Source organism: Oncorhynchus tshawytscha, linkage group LG26 (assembly GCF_018296145.1).
Source record: "Oncorhynchus tshawytscha isolate Ot180627B linkage group LG26, Otsh_v2.0, whole genome shotgun sequence".
Classification (NCBI taxonomy): Eukaryota; Metazoa; Chordata; class Actinopteri; order Salmoniformes; family Salmonidae; genus Oncorhynchus; species Oncorhynchus tshawytscha.
In genome coordinates, this window is record NC_056454.1 from 37,833,527 (window position 1) to 37,856,721 (window position 23,195).

General features: G+C 45.3%; 1 protein-coding gene across 6 annotated transcripts in view; it reads right to left on the minus strand.

Annotated features, from left to right (window-relative positions):
- Positions 1–23,195, minus strand: part of LOC112224859 (semaphorin-5B) — a 289,959-nt gene that overhangs the window by 186,344 nt on the left and 80,420 nt on the right. For all 6 annotated transcript variants that reach the window (XM_042306582.1, XM_042306580.1, XM_042306579.1 and 3 more), the window contains one exon: positions 13,949–14,201. In XM_042306582.1, the coding sequence (XP_042162516.1) occupies positions 13,949–14,144 (196 nt within the window). In that variant the 5' untranslated portion in view covers positions 14,145–14,201. The remainder of the gene's footprint in view (positions 1–13,948; positions 14,202–23,195) is intronic.

A 23,195-nucleotide genomic window follows, 5' to 3' on the forward strand; every position in this document is an offset into this window, starting at 1 on the left:
CTCATCATCATGCAAGAGGTCAGACAAGTGAAAAACATCACCCAGATAGGACAGTCATGTGAGAAACTCGTCATCATGCAAGTGGTCAGACAAGTGAAAAACATCACCCAGATAGGCCAGTCGTGTGAGAAACTCGTCATCATGCAAGAGGTCAGACAAGTGAAAAACATCACCCAGACAGGCCAGTCGTGTGAGAAACTCGTCATCATGCAAACGGACAGACAAGTGAAAAACATCACCCAGACAGGCCAGTCGTGTAAGATACTCGTCATCATGCAAACGGACAGACAAGTGAAAAACATCACCCAGACAGGCCAGTCGTGTAAGATACTCGTCATCATGCAAACGGACAGACAAGTGAAAAACATCACCCAGATAGGCCAGTCGTGTAAGATACTCGTCATCATGCAAACGGACAGACAAGTGAAAAACATCACCCAGATAGGCCAGTCGTGTAAGATACTCGTCATCATGCAAACGGACAGACAAGTGAAAAACATCACCCAGACAGGCCAGTCGTGTGAGAAACTCGTCATCATGCAAACGGACAGACAAGTGAAAATTATGGTCAGTAAAAGAAACTTTAAGCACGTCTATCAATTTTTTTTAAACGTGTCAATACTTTGCCCCTTGATAACCAGCGCACAGTATGTTGTAAAAGCATTACATGGTTGCTGCCCATATCATTGTATAGTGCAGAAAATACATAAGAGTTCATCGACCTTGCTTTAACAAAGTTAACCATTTTCACAATAGTGTCCAAATGTCTTTCAAGCTGTCAGGCATTCCCTTGGCAGCAAGAGCCTCTCGGTGGATGCTGCAGTGCACCCAAGTGGTGTCAGGATCAACTGCTTGCACGCGCGTTACCACTCCACTATGTCTCCCTGTCATGGCTTTTGCACCATCAGTGCAGATACCAACATGAGCAACAGCTACGTTTGGCTACATATGGACCATTAGTGGAATTCCTGCGAGAGAATAAAGGTTGATGTGATTGGATGTTAATTATATGACTAGGCTACCTGTATTTGACATTGTGTTGTTATTTCACTGAACACTAGATGATTTTATTTTATATTTGGCAGTGAAACATGGCTACTCAGGCGAGAAAAGAAACTCACGCAAATGTATAGCCCCGTTGGAAAACCCCTGTTTGAAAATGTGAAGAAGAAAAAAATGTACAAAATCAATTATTATTATTTATATTTTTTAAAATGTGAATCACATTTATATTTGGCATGCCCCCGACGGCATTGCATACCCCAGCTTGGGAAAACCTGGTGTAGTGAATCAATCCCGAGTCTATCCTGAGTCTGACCAGGGTGTAGTGACTCAAACCTGAGTCTGACCACGGTGTAGTGACTGAAGCCTGAGTCTGACCAAAAGTGTAGTGACTCAAGCCTGAGTCTGACCACGGTGTAGGTAATCAAGCCTGAGTCTGACCACGATGTAGTGAATCAAGCCTGAGTCTGATCACTGTGCAGGTAATCAAGCCTGAGTCTGACAATGGTGTAGTGAATCACTCCTGAGTCTGACCATTGTGGAAGGACCACCAGAGGGCAGGCTGGGCTCATGGATAGTAGCCCAACAAGGCATGGGAGTCAAGGTAACCAGAGGCAATTAAGCACAGCTGACGGTACTAATGACATACTGAAGATGGCCACCGAGAGAGAGGAGCTATCCAGGAAGAACCACTAAGACGGTGACAATCCTGTGACTTTTTGTTGTAGTTTAAAGATAATCCTATTGTGTTCCTGTTTCATCTGGAGAAGAAGATGTATGTTTTTCCTTGGAAGATTTTCATTGATTATGTTGGAGTGTTTGTGTTGACCAAATGCCCTCAATAGAGAACTGTGTTCAATCAAGAAAACCTACTCCTGACTCGTTTATTCCACCTTCCCGCTTTAGAGTGACGCCCAATTACTTGGTCCGCTCACATTGGTGGAGAATGCGGGGACTAGGTGGACGAGTGACACAAGGATAAATGAGTAAATCAAGATTCTTCCAGTAGACCCGGAGGAACCATTCAAGAACGATGGATAACGCCCTACTACAACAATTGATCACGGAACGCCCTACTACAACAATTGATCACGGCACAGCAGACAACCATAGAACTCCTGCAACAACAGCTGAGCCGACTAGAAGAACCTAGAGTTAAGCCAAGAGCGGCTGCTCACGCCATCTTACCTCGTCTCTCCAAGGAGGATGATATTGAGGCCTTCCTCATGACCTTCGAAAGGACGGCCACCTTGGAAGAGTGGCCGCCCACAGAATGGGCGAGCGCATTAGCCCCTCTTTTGACCGGGGTGGCTCAGGAAGCCTATTTTGACCTGGATTCCCACGAAGCTGCGGACTATGGGCGACTAAAAACCGAGATCCTGTCCCGGTACCAGCTGACTGTCAGAGATAGGGCTGTAAAGTTCCATCAATGGACCTATACAGCTGATCAACCCGTCCGTGCCCAGATCTTCGCATTAATACGACTGACGAAACAGTGGCTAGAACCTGGAAAGGGAGTAGGACATGTGATAGAGACACTCGTAGTGGACAAGATATTGAGAGAATTACCCAGTGACTTAAAAAGGGTTGTGGGGCAAGCCAACCCGTTGTCAGCCGACGACATAGCCCAGGCGGTGGAAACATATCGGTCTACAGGGGAGTTGTTAAAAAGTGACAAGGAGGAACGGAAGGAGTCTTCCAATCCCATACCACGACTCACCCCGGCGCGCCCGCCACCGAAACGTCCAAGTCCCCCCCGGAGGTGGGAGAAGTCAGCCACCACACAGCAGGGTCGGTGTAATAAATTTCAGTCTCCCGACCATTATGCCCCACAATGTCCTAGCAAGGATGAGCCCATGGTCACGGAGTCATCACTGCCTACCCCCACACATCCCGTGTTGAGGGGGCAGGATCAACACTGTTGGTTAGCAGAGATAGCTCCAGCCTCAGAGATTCCGGTTCGAGTCGAAGGACAAGATGTGGTAGCTATTCTCGACTCGGGAAGTATGGTTATGTTTGTAGAGGAGCGGATGGTGACCTCCGCAACACTGCTACCAGACAAAGTAGCCGTATCCTGTATCCATGGAGACACCCACTATTACCCCACTGTGAATCTGCCTATTCTCACTCCAAAAGGAAGGTGTACAGTCAGGGCAGGGAAAGTGCCCCAGCTGAAGGTGCCATTATTGATCGGGAGAGACTGTCCCCTATATAAGGAGCTTCGACAGATGACGTTATGCACGGGAAGAAGGGGGACAGGAAAGAAGAGAAAATCCAAGCCCGAGGTAGTAGTCCTACAAGGAGACGTAGCCGCGTCCTCGTCCTCTGCAGCAGAGGATGAAATAGCGACCCAACGTTTATGACAGATATTCCAGAAAACCACCGATGAAGACACGTGTGAAGGGTTATACACAACGCAGGAAGGAAGGAGCAACCAGGCGCTAAGGGATATATTTGAAGCTCCATCCGAGGAGGGAACCTGGAAGGGATTCTCCTCGGTCACTCCTGATGGGGATGGGGAACAACCTCCACATCCCTCTACCGAGGTCGACCTGCCCCAGGAATTAAAGGGACAGTTCGGCACCTCGCAGCATAAAGACCCAGACCTAAGGGAGGCCATGAGGAAGGTGAAGGTGATCGACGGGAGGAACGTCGATGGATCTGAGACTCCCTTTGAACACATAGCTATGGACCTCGTAGGACCCCTCCCAAAATCCGCCAGAGGACACGAGTACATCCTAGTGGTTATAGATTACGCTACCAAGTTCCCAGAGGCCATACCCCTGCGTAACATGTCGTCAAAGGGAATTGCCAAGGAGTTATTCCTGATGTTCTCTCGTGTGGGCCTCCTCAAGACGATCTTAACCGATCAAGGAACCCCGTTCATGTCCCGGTTGATGAAGGACTTGTGTCGGTTATATCAGGTTCAACAGATACGTACAAGTATATTCCACCCTCAAACAGACGGGTTGTGTGAACGCTTGAACAAAATGATTAAAAGCATGTTGAGAAGAGTGGTGTCCCGAGACGGAAAAAACTGGGACATGCTTCTCCCACACTTAATGTTTGCCCTGCGAGAAGTACCCCAGGCATCCACTGGATTCTCTCCGTTTTAATTGCTCTATGGCAGACCCTGTCGAGGAATCCTCGACTTAGCCAAGGAGACCTGGGAGACCCAACCATGCCCCTTTCGATCCACAATAGAACACGTTACCCTGATGAGAGACCGCCTGTCAGCAGTGTGGCCCATAGTCAAGGAGCATATGGAGAAGGCCCAAAGGACCCAAGGCCGGGCCTATGATAAGTCCGCGACCCCCCGTGAGTTCACCGTGGGAGAGAAAGTGATGGTGCTTGTGCCCACGGCCGAACATCGCTTGCTGGCGCAGTGGAGGGGGCCCAGTGGAGGTAATGAAAAGGGTCTCACCAGTTAATTACCTCATCAAGCAACCTGACAGGAGGAAGAAGGTCCAACTCTATCACATAAACCTGCTGAAGACGTACCATGGACGAGAGGAGGAGGTGGCTTTGATGGCCCTGGAGGGCAAAGGAAAAGAGGAGGCTCTACCACAGGTGCGCCATGGCCAAACTCTCCTACTGGAGCAGTCAAGACAGCTAGACAAGCTGATTATGAACTTCGGTCAAGTATTCTCTCCATTCCCAGGACAAACAGATGTCTTGTTCCACCATATCCACACTGAACCCGGCAAGAAGATGCATATCCGCCCTTACAGGATTCCTGAGGCTCGCCGAGTCATCGCTAAGAAAGAGGTGAGGGAGATGTTGAGGATGGGCGTGATCGAGCCCTCGACGAGTGAGTGGTCCAGTCCCATAGTCCTGGTCCCCAAATCCGATGGTAGTATGAGACTCTGCAACGACTTTAGGGGTGTGAATGCCATCTCTACATTCGATGCGTATCCCATGCCCCACGTGGATGAACTCTTGGAGCGCTTAGGAAAGGCCAAGTTCATCACTACCCTGGATTTGACGAAGGGATATTGGCAAGTGCCGGTGGCTCCGGAGGATCGCCCAAAGACTGCCTTCGCCACCACAGAGGGGCTTTTCCAGTATGTGAGGATGCCCTTCGGACTGCACGGTGCCGCTGCAACTTTCCAACGCCTCATGGATGCCATCCTACGGCCCCATCAAGAGTATGCAGCGGCGTACATAGACGATGTGGTCATCCACAGCGAGGACTGGGATAGTCACCTCCTGCGATTACGGACGGTGCTCGTGAGTTTGGAAGCCACAGGATTGACAACCAATCCAAATAAATGCTGCCTGGGCCTGTCCGAAGCGGAATACCTGGGGTACACCGTGGGGAATGGGAAAATACGCCCACAGGCAGAGAAGACCAGGGCAATTCGTGACTGGCCTCGACCCCGGACCAAGCGAGACATTCGGGCCTTCTTAGGGATAACAGGATATTATTGCCGTTTTATCCCGGGATATGCAACCATTGCCAACCCCCTCACAAACCTCATCAGGAAAAACCTGCCAAACCAGGTAGAGTGGAAAGACGAGACGGAAGAGGCCTTTCAATTGCTAAAAGATGGCCTGTGTTCTGATCCCGTTCTACAGGCTCCGGACTTCTCACAAGAGTTCATTGTGCAGGTCGACGCCTCGGATACAGGGCTCGGGCCGTACTAGCTCAGGGTAAAGGTGAAGCAGAGAAGCGATTCTCTTCATTAGTAGGAAGCTCAGCGATCGGGAACAGAGGTATGCGACCGTAGAGAAAGAGGCCTTAGCCATCAAGTGGGCCCTCGATTATCTCCGGTACTACCTACTGGGTCGGAGGTTTGCATTAGTTACTGACCATGCGCCCCTCACGTGGATGGCTGGTAAGAGAAACAATAACAACAGAATAGCCAGATGGTTTTTGTCTTTACAACAGTTCTCTTTCCATGTCATCCACAGGGCCGGATCGAGGAACGGGAATGCAGACGCGCTGTCCCGACGTGACCAAGACGGTGCGTCTGGCGCCCGACCCTCCGGTTCGGTCCTGGGGGGGAAGGTATGTGGAAGGACCACCAGAGGGCAGGCTGGGTTCATGGATAGTAGCCCAACAAGGCATGGGAGACAAGGTAACCAGAGGCAATTAAGCACAGCTGACGGTACTAATGACATACTCTCCTTCCCCTATAAGAGAGAGAATGGAACCAGCAGAGAAGGGGGGAAAACTATCTCTGGAAGATGGCCACCGAGAGAGAGGAGCTATCCAGGAAGAACCACTAAGACGGTGACAATCCTGTGACTTTTTGTTGTAGTTTAAAGATAATTCTATTGTGTTCCTGTTTCATCTGGAGAAGAAGATGTATGTTTTTCCTTGGAAGATTTTCATTGATTATGTTGGAGTGTTTGTGTTGACCAAATGCCCTCAATAGAGAACTGTGTTCAATCAAGAAAACCTACTCCTGACTCGTTTATTCCACCTTCCCGCTTTAGAGTGACGCCCAATTACTTGGTCTGCTCACACCATGGTGTAGTGAATCATCCTGAGTCTGACCATGGTGTAGTGAATCATCCTGAGTCTGACCATGGTGTAGTGAATCAACCCTGAGTCTGCATGGTGTAGTGAATCATCCTGAGTCTGACCACAATGTAGTGACTCAAGCCTGAGTCTGACCACTGTGTAGGTAATCAAGCCTGAGTCTGACCACGGTGTAGTGAATCAAGCCTGAGTCTGACCACAGTGTAGTGCATGTTCAGACATACTAGGTCTATGTCTGAAATGGCTCTCTATTCCCTATGCAGTGCCCAGTTGTTGACCAGACACTAGGGAGTAGGGTGTCATTTCAGACACAACCTAACGATGGTCAGGGCTAGCCTGGTTCCAAATCTGTTTGTGCTGTGTAGCCAACTCCTATGAGCGTGGCATGACAATGGCCATAGGAGTTGGCAAGGCATCACAAGCTGATCTGAGACCAAGCTAGTCTATCAGCAGGAGGCTCAGAGGAGAGATCAGCCCACATGGATGGAGGAATGGAGGTTGCGTGCCTCTCAAGGCAATATTTCTCCTCTGATCTCTGGAAGGAATGTGAGAGGAGGTGATTCTGGACTGATACTCTGGCACTGCTCTACTAGGCTAGATTATCCCTCCTACAGGCCTGTTCTGATGGATAGATTAGGATAGGAGATGTGATACTGGCCACTGAGACAGAGGTGATAATGACCCAGTCACAGAGCCTTATACAGTTTCTCTCTCCCACACCTGGGCTGTGATAATGATCACCATCACTTTGGCCAACAACAACTCAGTGACATGTCCAGTCCTCCAACAGCATATTACTGCACAGTGACTGTAACCTTTCCTCTATACAGTCATCCCACTGGGCAAAAACTGGTTGCATCAACGTTGTTTACACGTAATTTCAACAACAAAAATTCAATCTGTTGATGTTTGAATCAACATGGAAAACTGATTGAATCGTCTTTTATTTTCCCCCCAGCTTTTAACCTAAATGAAATAAAATGGTGAAATGTGTTGTTGATTTCACATTGAATAAACAATAGTTGACATCTCAACCAAATATAAATCAAAAATAGACGTAGAAATTACATCAATGCCCAGTGAGAGGGGCCTCACTACCACAAGGTCCGTTTAAGCCTTTTCAAAGCAGAGGGGCCTCACTACCACAAGGTCCGTTTAAGCCTTTTCAAAGCAGAGGGGCCTCACTACCGCAAGGTCCGTTTAAGCCTTTTCAAAGCAGAGGGGCCTCACTACCACAAGGTCCGTTTAAGCCTTTTCAAAGCAGAGGGGCCTCACTACCACAAGGTCCGTTTAAGCCTTTTCAAAGCAGAGGGGCCTCACTACCACAAGGTCCGTTTAAGCCTTTTCAAAGCAGAGGGGCCTCACTACCACAAGGTCCGTTTAAGCCTTTTCAAAGCAGAGGGGCCTCACTACCACAAGGTCCGTTTAAGCCTTTTCAAAGCAGAGGGGCCTCACTACCACAAGGTCCGTTTAAGCCTTTTCAAAGCAGAGGGGCCTCACTACCACAAGGTCCGTTTAAGCCTTTTCAAAGCAGAGGGGCCTCACTACCACAAGGTCCATTTAAGCCTTTTCAAAGCAGAGGGGCCTCACTACCACAAGGTCCGTTTAAGCCTTTTCAAAGCAGAGTGGCCTCCTATGAAGGTATAGTGGTGATCCCACCACCACTTCCACCAGAACATCTTAAGACCCGAAAGCGAGGATGGCATAGGGCCCCTAAATCGGGTTAGAGCCCCTAAATGGGGATAGGGCCCCTAAATGCTCCAGTGAAGTGCTTCAGCGGCTAGAGAAGCCAGGAAGGAGCACACTGATCCTAAACTCTTCTCCCTGATCTCTCACACACACACACACACACACACACACACACACACACACACACACACACACACACACACACACACACACACACACACACACACACACACACACACACACACACACCACTAACACTAGCATATCCCCTCCACAAACACACACATAAAAAACACTAACCCTAACACCCCCTCCACACACACCACTAACCCTAACACCCCTCCACACACACCACTAACCCTAACACTCTCCTCCATACACACACACACACACACACACACACACACACACACACACACACACACACACACACACACCACTAACTCTAACAACCCCCTCCACACACACACCACTAACCCTATCACCCCTCTCCACACACACACACACACACACACACACACACACACACACACACACACACACACACACACACACACACACACACACACACCACTAACACTAACCACCCCCTCCACACACACACCACTAACACTAACCACCCCCTCCACACACACACCACCCCTGTCAGATGAAAAGGGCCCTGCAGTAAGCCCCACCACGGCCCTCCACCAGGTGACTCAGTGACCGCTCCACCACTCTACGATAAAACGCTCATCAATCACTGGGACTAATCTCAGGTTCAGGCTGACACCTTCATTGTTCTGGGGTTTCTATAGCTGCTGCCTCCACATAAAGTGTTATGCCAGCTATACTAAGCAAATGGACCGTCTGCTCTCCATAGAGCCATTCTAAAGTGGGTACTGTATGCCTTTGATGTGCAGTATGCAGCACTGACAGCAGTCTAAGGATTATCTGGTAGTGTAGCTGTAAGCACAGTCTGAAGGTACACTACATGACCAAAAGTATGTGGACACCTGCTTGTCAAACATCTCATTCCAAAATCATGGGCATTTATATAGAGTTGGTCCCCCCTGTTCTGCCATAACAGCCTCCACTCTTCTGAGAAGGCTTTCCACTAGATGTTGGAACATTGCTGCGGGGACTTGCTTCCATTCAGCCACAAGAGCATTAGTGAGGTCGGGCACTGATGTTGGGTGATTAGGCCTGGCTTGCAGTCGGCATTCCAATTCATCCCAAAGGTGTTTGATGGGGTTGAGGCCAGGGGTCTTTGCAGGCCAGTGAGGATCTTCCACAACGATCTCAACAAACCATATCTGTATGGACCTCGCTTTGTGCACGGGGGTGTTGTCATGCTGAAACAGAAAACGGCCTTCCCCAAACTGTTGCCACAAAGTTGGAAGCACAGAACAGTCTAGAATGTTTGTGTTGTTTGCTGTAGCTTTAACATTTCTCTTCACTGGAACTTAGGGGCCAAGCCTGAACCATGAAAAACAGCCCCAGAACATTATTCCTGCTCCACCAAACTTTACAGTTGACATTTGGCACTAAGGAAGGTAGCATTCTCCTGGCATCCACCAAACCCAGATTCGTCCGTGGGACTGCCAGATGGTGAAGTGTGATTCATCACTCCAGAGAACGCGTTTCCACAGCTTTACACCACTCCAGCCGACCCTTGGCATTGCACATGGGGATCTTAGGCTTGTGTTATCAGCTGCATAGCCATGAAAACCCATTTCATGAAGCTCCCAACGAACAGTTCTTGTGATGATGTTGCTTCCAGAGGCAGTTTGGAACTCCATAGGGAGTGTTGCAGCTGAGGACAGACAATGTTTATGCAGTTGACCGGGGCAGCTCTAGAAGGGGAGAAATGTGAGGGGAGAAATTTGATGAACTGACTTGTTGGAAAGGTAGCATCCTATGACAGTGCCACGTTGAAAGTCACTGAGCTCATCAGTAAGGCCATTCTGCTGCCAATGTTTTTCTATGAAGAAATCATGGCTGTGTTTTATACACCTGTCAGCAAAAGGTGTGGCTGAAATAGACAAATGCACTAATTTGAAGGGGAGTTTTAATTTTTTTTAATTATTTTTTTTAACTGTTATTTTACCAGGTTGACTAAGTTGACTGAGAACACGTTCTCATTTACAGAAACGACCTAGGGAATAGTTACAGGGGAGAGGAGGGGGATGAATGAGCCAATCGTAAACTTACAATTGTTGGCCAAATACATTTAAACTCAGTTTTTCACAATTCCTGACATTTAATCCTAGTAAAAATTCCCTGTTTTAGGTCAGTTAGGATCACCACTTTATTTTAAGAATGTGAAATGTCAGAATAATAGTAGAGAGAATGATTCATTATAGCTTTTATTCCTGTCATCACATTGCCAGTGGGTCAGAAGTTTACATACACTCAATTAGTATTTGGTAGCATTGCCTTTAAATTGTTTAACTTGGGTCATATTTTTCGGGTAAATTATATATTGGGTGAATTTTGGCCCATTCCTCCTGACAGAGCTGGTGTAACTGAGTCAGGTTTGTAGGTCTCCTTTCTCGCACACACTTTTTCAGTTCTGCCCACAAATTTTCTATAGGATTGAGGTCAGGGCTTTGTTATCGCCACTCCAATACCTTGACTTTGTTGTGCTTAAACCATTTTGCCACAAATTTGGAAGTATGCTTGGGGTCATTGTCCATTTGGAAGACCCATTTGCGACCAAGCTTTAACTTCCTGACTGATGTCTTGAGATGTTGCTTCAATAAATCCACATAATTTTCCCACCTCATGATGCCATCTATTTTGCGAAGTGCACCAGTCCCTCCTGCAGCAAAGCACCACCACAACATGATGCTGCCACCCCCGTGCTTCACGGTTGGGATGGTGTTCTTCAGCTTGCAAGCCTCCCCTTTTTCCTCCAAACATAACGATGGTCATTATGGCCAAACAGTTCTATTTTTATTTCATCAGACCAGAGGACATTTCTCCAAAAAGTACAATCTTCCTCCTCATGTGCAGTTGCAAACCGTAGTCAGGCTTTATATGGCGGTTTTGGAGCAGTGGCTTCTTCCTTGCTGCGTGGCCTTTCAGGTTATGCCGACATAGGACTCGTTTTACTGTGGATATAGATCATTTTGCACCTGTTTCCTCCAGCATCTTCACAAGGTCCTTTGCTGTTGTTCTGGGAATGATTTTCAATTTTCACACCAAAGTAAGTTCATCTCTAGGTGACAGAACGCGTCTCCTTCCTGAGCGGTATGATGGCTGCATGGTCCCATGGTGCTTATACTTGCATACTATTGTTTGTACGTGGTACCTTCAGGCATTTGGGAATTGCTCCCAAGCATGAACCAGAGTTGTGGAGGTCTACAATTTGTTTTATGAGGTCTTGGCTGATTTCTTTTGATTTTCCCATGTCAAGCAAAGAGCCACTGAGTTTGAAGGTAGGCCTTGAAATACATCCACAGGTACACCTCCAATTGACTCAAATTATGTCAATTAGCCTATCAGAAGCTTCTAAAGCCATGACATCATTTTCTGGAATTTTCCAAGCTGTTGAAAGGCACAGGCAACTTAGTGTATGTAAACTTCTGACCCACTGAAATTGTGATACAGTAAAATATAAGTGAAATAATCTGTCTGTAAACAATTGTTGGAACAATGACTTGTGTCATGCACAAAGTAGATGTCCTAACCGACTTGTCAAAACTATAGTTTGTTAACAAGAAATTTGTGGAGTGGTTGAAAAACGAGTTTTAATGACTCCAACCTAAGTGTATGTAAACTTCCAACTTCAACTGTATAGTGTAGCTTTGTATGAATGATGCTGAGTGAAATGATGAAGGATATTTTTGATCCAGCCAACTTCCCATTGGGCACAAACATTAGTCTGTTTTTTTTATTTACAATTGGTTGTGTTGTCAACTAAAGTGAATCCACCATTAACTCAACAAAACATTTCACCATGAAATTGGATTTAGGTCAAATGTACTTAAAAATAATAAAAAATCCTTTACATTGATGATAACAAATCCAATCCGTTTTTCACATTGATTCAACGTCATCACATAGTTTATTTTTTATGTTGTGGAAATAACATTGATTCAATCAGTTTTTGCCCAGTGTTTTAACATTACAGATATTGAGAAAGTCTTGAGAATGGCCTTGTGCTGAAATGTTGATATTTAATAGTTTCAACCATATCCTCTGTTGTTTTTCTACTTTTCAAATTTGATGTAAATCGAACATTTTATCATTTCAAATCAATGAGTGAATCGTATAGGCTTAGATTTTTTTGTATTGCAAAAAAGCATCCTCCTTGACTTCCAGCCCTCTTCCTGGACCCTGGAGGACCTCATGATAACATTTATAAACTGGCCCCTAAAGAAACACCATCAGAATGGTGCCCTGCAATAAAAAGCAGGCGGGGCCCCAGGAAATGTTCATATTACCCATTGCTTTAAGAGGTTTGGGCATATCTCCGATAATAAGGAAACCCTCTAGCTATCACTTCACTTTATTTTCTTTCTTTATTTCCCCAAACTGAGCAGAATTTCTTCCCCAATCTATCTAGTCAAGGCCTTTGGAAAGGCTAACAAAAACACTTGCATGTCCTGAAATAAATACAGCAATTTCAGTGTTCATCCTCCCTCCTTCACTCTGCATGTCCAGTATATCTATGGCCTCTCTCTCTCTCTCTCTCTCTCTCTCTCTCTCTCTCTCTCTCTCTCTCTCTCTGTCTCTCTCTCTGGTCTAAACAAAATTATCTTTTACATTTCTCACTATGGAGAACACCTTGTTTCATGCCCCACTGCATAGATAAACAGAGCAGATAGGAGGGTATCACTGTACGCAACGTTCTCTCTGTTCAGATTTGTGTGTACGTGCATGTGTGTGTGTGAACCATGCAACGTTTGGAATTATTGAAGCTGGCAGACAGACAGATGGAAATGAAAAGTGTTTATCTCCCGGTAAGACTGATGTTTCTGTCAAATGGGGCTGGCATCAACATAAAGCATCTCTCTGTCTCTCTGTATAGTGTCATATGAGAGATTTAAAACCTGTCTGTACAATGGGGTGCTCCTCACTCTAACCTGTTAGACTTGGAGTCTGCAATAATTGAATCATAATGGGTGTACAGTTTCACACTCTTCCCTTTGGCAAAAAAATCTTAGGTCACACAATTTCAACCAAACTTTTGTTCAAGTAGAAGAGCCTAGAGAAACCATTATCTAGAATATCATTCTAATAATCATTTCTAACACATTTGGCCAACACCCCCTCAGACATTTAAAACACTTGGAATGTAAAGGTGAGATCATCCCAAGTCCTTATGGTTATAGAAGCCATGGAGGATCTGTGACAGATGTCAAAGACTAGTAGTAAACAAAAGTGGTCTAAGTACTGGGTGGTTCGAGCCCTGAATGCTGATTGGCTGACAGTAGTGCTTTATTGGAACGTATACAACGGGTATGACAAAACATTTATTTTTACTGCTCTAATTACGTTTGTAACCAGTTTATAATATCAATAAGGCACCTTGAGGGGTGGGGGGTGTATGTGGTATATGACCAATATACCACGGCTAAGGGATGTATGCAGGCACTCCTCATTGCATTGTGCATAAGAACAGTCCTTAGCCATTGTATATTGGCCAAATACCACACCCCCTTGGGCCTTATTGCTTAAATATTCCTGTTTGTATTCATTCAGTAGTGAGAGAAGAGACCTTCAGTGTGGATGTCCAGAAATGCGTGTCCTGTAATGAGTATTGTGTCTAGTACGACTTACCTTGGAAGGTGACCACAGGGTGCTCTCTCCGGGTGCACTCCGGCCGGGAAAGGTACAGGGAGGCGGGCGTGGGGTCGGGCGGGGAGAGGAGCAGGGGTTTCTGGGACAGCGCGATGGGGAGGGGCAGCAGGAGCAGGGGGAGGAGCAACATGCCAGGCACAGACATGGGGGTGGCGTACCGCGGCAACGCTGCCATCACGGTGATGGGGCGGAGCCTCTCCTCTAGCTGCCAAGGTGGGCCTCTGGAATACAACTGTGAGAAAAGAAGAAGGGAAGAAAGAGAGGAAGTTAGAAAAAGGAGGAGACATGTCAGAGCCTGTGGTTGTGTGGTAATATTTCTGGTTCTTGACATATATGTACAACCTGGAGACTGGGGTTTGATCCCCTTGTCCAACCGGTTTCTCTCCCTTGTGCCCCTGTTTCTCTCCCTTGTGGCCCTGTTTCTCTCCCTTGTGCCCCTGTTTCTCTCCCTTGTGCCCCTGTTTCTCTCCCTTGTCCACCCTGAGTCTCCCACTTGTTTAGCTCCCCTCTGATTTCACAACTGTCTGAATAAAGCATAGAAAATATGAGAGAGAGAGAGAGAGAGAGAGACTACAAGCAGCCAAGTCTGTGATGTACCCCTGACCTCACCATAATCATTCAAAGTACGCAATTAAACCTCAGAAGTTAATTTAACGGCTGATTAATGTTGGAAAATTGAATAAGAGGATGGTGGATTGTTCAATGGGGTGCAACGTACCAAAACCCTGTGTGCTTAAAATCTATGGCTCAAAGAAATGTACTTAACACAAGAAAAATGCACTCCACAGCTACTCTCTACAGAGAATGTTTTCTGTAAAAATTGTTTTGAGCAGATGACGCACATGAATGGCTGATAGTCATCTCACCTCTCACAGTGCTGAAGCAGCCTTGGTATTATGGCACAGACCTGGGTTCAAGTACGATTTGAAATAATTTCAAAAACTTCAGCTGGGCTTGATTGAGCTTACCTATAGCAATGAATCCAATAGAATACTCAGAAAATGGAAAACCCTGCCCATCTTGGCACTCCAGGCAGGCTAAAGCAAACGCTAGAAGTATTTGAAAGATTTCAAGGCACTGCATCTCTTTTGAAAACTCTGTTTATTCAGTTTTACACACAAGGCAACATGCATTTTTTAAATCTTTATTTAACTAGGCAAGTCAGTTAAGAACAAATTCTTATTTTCAATGACAGCCTAGGAACAGTGATTTAACTGCCTTGTTCAGAATAACAGTTATGTACATTGTCAGCTTGGTGATTTAAACTTGCAACCTTTCGGTTACCAGTCCAACACTCTAACCACTAGGCTACGCTGCCACCCCTAAATAATATACTCAACTAGAAGAAAATACTTTTACATTTTTTTAAAAAATTTGCTTTAAAGATACCGTACTTTAGACAAGTTAAACACACCGGGCAGAAGGCTACAAAGGTTAAAGGGCCATAGGTAGTACAGGGACAGAGCAGAAACCTCACCATTGTTCCTATAAACAGACAAGGGATAAGGGTGGAGAAATGCAAACACTCACAGACAGTCATGGCCACAGACCGACCATCCACTGGACCAAAAATAAAGTTTACAATGCTTTAAAAAAAAATATATATATATATATATATAATAAGCGTGAAAAAAACACACACAAAAAACAGGGCAAAACAAGCTCACATTTTAGTCTCTGACCGGGCAAGATAAGCAAGGCATCCGCAGGTCACAATCAATAAGCACATCATCAACCTTAATGCCCCCCCCCAAAAAAAAACACAAATAAATGCTCATCCAACCCTTAAGTCACAGGGGAGTCAAACACAGACTTATCTTTGTTTTAATATGAATGCCATCAGAGGATGGACTGTTTAAAGTAAGACCGGAATGGAGCCCAAGCCTCATTAAACAGTTTGGGGTTCCCACATGTATTGAATTAAAAAATGTCTAGTTTCAGAGAGCACAACACATCTCTCACCCAATATTTATAAGATGGGGGAGCTGCCATCTTCCAGTTCTGTAGTATTAGCCGTCTAGCTAAAAGAGTTGTATAAGCAACAGTGTCCGACTGGATTCTTGACAGGGAGGTACCCATGGGCAGTACTCCAAAAAGGTCTGTAAGGGGAGACGGATCTATAACAGTGTCATATATATCAGAGAAACATTTAAATATTAATTCCCAGAATCCTGACAGTTTATGACAGCCCCAAAACATATGCAACAGTGTGGCTGGTTCCGTTTAACATCGGACACAGGTAGGATCAAAATCAGAGAATATTCTTCCAAGTTTGGCCCCGGACCAGTGGATACGGTGAACCACCTTGAATTGAATGAGGCTGTGTCTAGTGCTGAAGGAGGACGAATGCACCCTGTGCAGCATAGATTCCCAGGTGTCTTCCCCAAGTTCCTCCCTCAAATCCTTTTCCCACCGAGTCTTTAAAGGCACCAAAGAAGGGTTCTGTAAGTCATGAATGATTGCATATACATCTGAAATTGCACCCCTAGGAAGCTTGTTCAGCTCAAATATGCTCTCTATAGCTGTATTTGGAGGCCTATGGGGAAATTCAGGTATATTAGCTCTGACAAAGTTCCTAGTCTGGAGATAGCGGAAAAAGTGGGAATCGGGGAGGTTGAACTTTTCCTGTAGCTGAGCAAAAGTGGCAAATGGATCATCAGAGAATAATTGGGCAAGTGAGGAGAAGCCTAGTGAGTGCCAGATGGCAAAAGCCTCATCATCTAAAGATGGTGGAAATAAAATGTTCTGATTGATTGGGCCTGATAGAGAAAAGCCTCGGAGGCTAAAGGCTAAACGGAACTGATTCCAAATTTTAAGAGACTGCTTTACAATTGGGTTGACACACTTTTTTGCCTAGGGACACTGGGAGAGACGAGCACAACACAGACGAAAGTGCAGCAGGTTTACACGATTCCGACTCCATCTGGACCCAGAGTGTTCTAGGAACAGTAGGATCAGTCTGCAGCCAGTACAGAAGGTCTCTGAAATTTGCAGCCCAATAGTAAATGAAAATTTGGTAGAGCTAAACCACCCAATGCCTTAGGCTTCTGTAAATGTTTTCTACCAATCCGTGGTACCTTGCCATCCCAAATAAAATGCATGAATGTTTGATCCAGTGAATTAAAAAAAGATGTTGGAATAAAAATGGGTAAACATTGAAATAAATATACAAATTTGGGCAACATCATTTTAATTACATCAATCCTTCCAATAAGAGAAAGAGGTAGTGAATTCCAAAAAGTAAAATATTGTTTCAAACTGTCTGCTAGAGCAACAATGTTTTCCTGAAACAATTGTGAATATTTCCTTGTCACTTTAACTTCCAAATAGGTGAACTGATCCCGGACAATCCTAAACTCAAAACTTGTAAAATAGCACTTTAAAGCAGCCTTATTTACAGGAAAAAGCTCACTCTTGCCTAGATTCAGCTTGTACCCTGAGATTGATCCAAACCTTTTAAGAACAGATAAGGCACGTGGCAATGAGGTATCAGGTTTGGAGATTAACAAAAGGAGGTTGTCAGCATATAGAGAGACTTTCTGCTCTAAGCCCATCCTGATTATTCCTTGAATGGCATCATTAGAGCGTAGTGCAATGGTGAGAGGCTTGATTGCCAAAATAAACAACAAGGGGGAGAGTGGACAACCCTGACTGGGTCCAAGGGAAAACAGAGAACAAGTCGATAGTCCGTACCGAAACCATGGGAGAAAAATAAATAATCTTTATCCACGCAATGAATTTGGGGCCAAAGCCAAATCTATAAAGGGCAGCTGTTAGGTAGTCCCACTCAACGCGGTCAAAAGCTTTTTCCGCATCAAGTGAAACCACCACCTCCAGGTCCCCCGACGCTCTGGAGTACAGTATATTCATAAGGTGTCTAATATTGAAAAACAAATGCCTATTTCTCACAAAGCCAGTCTGGTGTATTACTTGGTGTAGCGAGCCTTCCATATGGATGGCTAAGAGCTTGGCTAGGATTTTGTAATCACAGTTTAAAAGCGAGATTGGGCGATAGGATCCACATTCCAGGGAGTCTTTGTTTTTCTTTAATAGTAATGAGATTGAAGCCTGATAAAGACTAGGCGGTAGCTTTGAGGTATTAAGGCACTCTGCAAATAATCGAGACAAGAATGGGCAAAGCAGACCAGAAAACGTCCTGTAAAATTAGTTTGGAAAATCGTCCGGACCCGGTGATTTACCACTTTTCATTGTCGACACTGCTGTTGCAGTGTAAATTCTTCTTCTAAACAGTCATGGGAGTCTGTGTGAATTGAAGGCATATTCAAACCATTAAAGAATGAATCAATCAGCAAAGGGTCTTGAGGAGATTCAGAGGTGTATAGCACAGAGTAAAACTGTTTGAATTGATCATTGATCTCTTTATGTATAACTGTGGTGGCACCAGAGGGTCTTTATTTGTGGGATTAAACGTGAGGCCTCAGATTTACAGATCTGATGTGCAAGGAGTTTACTGGCCTTGTCCCCTTGTCCATACACTCTGTATCGAGCTCACAAGAGTAACTGTTCAGCTTGCCTGGTAGAAAGCTCATCCAATTCAGATTGGAGTAGTTGCCGCTCTTTATGTAGATCAGAGGAAGGATCCGTAATATACTTCTCATCCAATGTGGCTATGGCTTCGCTCAGGTCCCGAAGTCGCTGAGAGCGAGCTTTGATTTGGTTGGCTGTATAAGAAATAATTTGGCCATATAAGTATGCTTTGAGAGACTCCCATATGGTAGAGCAGGACATACCTGGTGTTGAATTAGTTTCTAGGAATAAGGTGATTTCAGAAGAAATTAAATTGACAAACTCCTTATCTGAGAGTAAAATGGGGTTAAGACGCCATTGATAACACATAGGAGGTCGCTGGGGAAACTCTAGTTCAAGCACTAATGGTGAATGGTCAGAAATAACAATACACTCGTAAGTACACCGTCGAAGGTTAGGTAGAAGTTTTATGTCCAAAAAGAGGTAATCAATGCGGGAATATGTTTGATGAACATGTGAATAAAAGGAATACTGTCTATCTGTAGGTTGTAGGAAATGCCAGGCCTCAAACAAAGCATATTTCTGAAGAAAGGATTGAATAAGTATGGCACATTTAGATGGGCCTGTAGTTCTTTGTGAGGACATGTCAAGAACTGGGGACATTGTACAGTTAAAATGCCCCCCTAAAATCAACAAATGGGAATCTAAATTGGGTATAGCAGATAAGAAGGAAGAAATGAAACTTGTGCCATCCCAATTGGGAACATAAACACTAGCCAAAACAAGAGGGGTAGAAAACAGTTTACTGGTTACTATGACGTATCGTCCCTTAAGATCAGCAATAACCTCAGAAGCTACAAAGGGAGTAGATTTATCAACCAAAATGGCAACACCTCTTGATTTACTATGAAAGTTAGAGTGGAACACTTGACCAACCCAGTTCCTACTCATCCTAAAATGCTCACCAGTCCTCAAGTGAGTCTCTTTCAAACCCTTTAAGTGTCAGCACCCTCTTACACTTCACAGGGTTGTTAACCCCTTTGATGTTCCACGAAATGTACTTAATTGTATTATTTCGGCCACCCTGAGCACTCCCGTTATGCAACCCTGTCATTAGAGCATAGAGTGGAAAAGCAATGAATACCCAAAAACCGCAGAATAACTTGTCTCAGAGTAATAATGTACGGTGCAAGATACTTGGCAAAAGTACAGAAAAAACAACAAAAAAGACAGAATGACAACATTAGAACTGAACAATTCAAACTCCTTCCTCCCCCCCAACCACCTCCCCACATCCCAGACAATACCTCCCCAAACGAGGTACAAGCCTAAATAGAACATGTTATCTTCGCACAGTATGTAGTGCGGTGTGAGAGTGCGGTGTTAAACCCAAACCCACAGTCCCACTCTTTAAAGTCGCGTTTTGTGTTAGTGGATCAAGCAGCAAGAAGAGAGAAAAATAAAAGTGAGTCCCTTGTGCAAACAAAATGATCACTTGTAGATGTATATCATTTTTTCCCAGTCTTATAACAGGCATTGAGAGAGAAACAAAATCAAATGTATAAAGGCTCTCAACCAAAAACCTCATTTGAAATAAGCAAATAATATTAAGACGATCAAAAAATGTAAAATAATAATAACTGTCTAGTTTGACAATAAGACAACTTACAGCCAAGACCAAAAACTATGTGTGTGCAACGTCGAACATTTGCTAGGCATAAATGACCTTCAAAACCTTTCAAATTGAAGTGAAGACCCCCCAAAACGTGTAGCCTCGGAACATTTACTGTTTACTGGGTCGGTACAAACAGACGCAGCAAACAAATAACCAAAAATATTTTCAGTCACTGAGACACTATGTAAACAAACTGAATAGGTGAACGAGACAGCCTAGAAACACAGGAGTTGAGTAAAACCTCAATACAATTAAATTAAAATGACTGAATGCTTGTAAGGCAGGCACGCTAGATGATCAAAACATTAGATCACATCAAATAACCCTGAATGTGTTCGCCAACTATACAAGACTAGTCTGTTATAACTAAACATAATTGTACCACAGGTGGGCTATTTACTTACTATCCACAGTTCGCACGCAACAGTTGCTGATCATTGAGCAAGTTCAAGACTTCTTGATGTGACGTTGAATGAGCCATAGCCTCATATGGAGAATCAAATGTGTAGTCTTTACCATCATGAGATAGCCATATACGGGCCAGCGACCGATAGGCACAATCAATCAGGGGCTTCTCATCCAAGGCAAGAACATCCTTCAGCAGCCCAAAAACAAAATCTGTGGTGCGAGGCATTTCCTCTGACTCTGGGACCGATACCAGTCTCAGGTCATTGCGGCGAGAGAATCACTCTAAACTCACACAGCTCTCCTGCACCTTTTTCAGATCCGCAGCCAGGCGTTTCACGTCAGCCTCCAGGGAGGTAGTTAAGTTGGAGTCATTGGTAGCGGAGGTCTCCAGTGCTGCAATCATTGTAGTGTGCAACTCAGTTGTTGTTTTGAGTGATGTGATTGCTGGCACCGTCTCATTCTGCAGGATGGTTAGATCTGCTTTTAAAGTATCTCCTGTATCTCCTTTAAAATACCTCCTGTATTCAGGCCTCAATCGTAGCAACTCAGAGCGTATTAGTTTGATGGCCTCGAGAATGTTCATTTCAGCGCCGCCAGGCCAAGCCGTACCCCCGGGTAAAGTGTGAGTCCCCGGGCCCTCAGACTCAGGAGAGGGCGGTGATAAGAGTCTTGTAGGCCGGGTTAAAGTCATCTTAAAGTCATGTTTTTGGCCTTATGTTTCATCGACATGCTGACATTTGAAAGCAAATTAGTATTGGTTTTAACGGAAAGGGATCACCAAACTAATATTTGAAAATAAAAATGGTTCTGCTGCAAAATTCACATAAACTTTAAGAATACTGCGGGAGCAAACAGAAAGCACGTCAGTCACACATGGCGCCCCTCCAACCTCCAAGGCACTGCATCTCAGTGCAAGAGGTGTCACTGCAGTCCCTGGTTTGAATCCAGGCCGCATTACAGCTAGCTGTGATTGGGAGTCTCAAAGGGTGGCGCACAATTGACCCAGCATCGTCTGGGTTTGGCCGAGATAGGTCGTCATTGTAAATAAGAATTTGTTCTTAACTGACTTGCCTAGTTAAATGTAAAAAAAAGGGTCTGGTATGGCAGCCATCTTGGTTTAGCCACACCAGACTAGATGTCACATCTGCGCCTGCCACGTCCTCTACTGTTCATCCTGTGTCTCCCTAACCTGCCGCCTCTCCCTCTTTCTCTGTGTGTGTGTGATTTGTGTGGACGGAGACAGGTGTGCTGGAGGCAGAGCAGATCCCCACCAGCTGCAACATGTTCCATAATCAAGACCTCTACAAATACTCATCCCTGCCACTTCCTCGCTGCCAGATCGTAACCTCTGCTCAGTCAGTATGTGGTTTTAGTATGCGTTTGTTCCTGCATAGATCCTGTTTTCATGTTGTGCCTGTTTTCCCTTGCCTGACGCTGTTTCCCTCTGCGCTACAGTTCTGTCCGCTCTGACTCTGGTCCCTGTCTCCAGTCCCACTTCTCATCAGTCATGCTACCATGTCCTGGACCCCCACTCTACTGCTTCCTTGGCTTCCTCTCCGGACCTGCTTACCCAGCCCCAACTCCCCTCGCTCCAGCCTCAGCCTCAGAACCTGGCTCCCTGCAACCCGCCCAAGCTTTCCCTGGCCTGCAACCCATCTTCCCCCTGTTTTCAATAAATACCTTGGTTACCTTATCTCAGTCTCCTCGTCTGAGTCTGCTCTTGGGTTTACCTGCTCCGCGTAACACTAAACTCTGTTAGATCGCCTTAAACAGCACCATACACCTCCTCCTCTGTAGTTAAAGTAATTTCTTGCAGACGTTATATACGAGGGAGTACAGCCTGGCTGAAGCCTGTAGTCCATCATCACCCACCCTCACCACTTCTTACAATGTCACCATTGAGTGACGTAATACCATAAGTAGATGAAAAACTGTAAGAGCATCAACTAACTTCTGCTCTCACATTCACTGGATTAGATCTCCTTGTAATATTGTTCATTTTAATGGACCGATCAATAACACATTATTAGCTTGGTTGAGTTGCAAATCAACTGTATTTCCCACAATCAATTAAACCCCCCCCATCTCTCTCACTACAGCTGGTTGCTAAGCTAATTAGGCGAATGCACATGAGCCGCTGGGGTGTTTGTCATTACAATACAGTAACAGTCAACAGACTCTGAAAGGAAGCCAAGGAAAACAGAAATGCCAATACTGGGTTACTGAGTGCATTCCTCATGCCAATCATAGAGAGAATAATGCTGTACAATAATCTGCAGATATGTAAAGTGCAGAACAAGCCCCTAGTGTTAGATAGGCACACCGCTATGTCAAGTACATTCAGACCTGGAAGTAGCCCGTAAAGTGGAAGATGTATCAATTAAAATAGTGCTAGTAGAGAGAGAAGACAGGGAGGATCAGCAGCAGCTCTACAACCCAGAGAGAGAAGACAGGGAGGACTAGCAGCAGCTCTACAGCCCAGAGAGAGAAGACAGGGAGGACCAGCAGCAGCTCTACAGCCCAGAGAGAGAAGACAGGGAGGACCAGCAGCAGTTCTACAGCCCAGAGAGAGAAGACAGGGAGGACCAGCAGCAGTTCTACAGCCCAGAGAGAGAAGACAGGGAGGAACAGCAGCAGCTCTACAGCCCAGAGAGA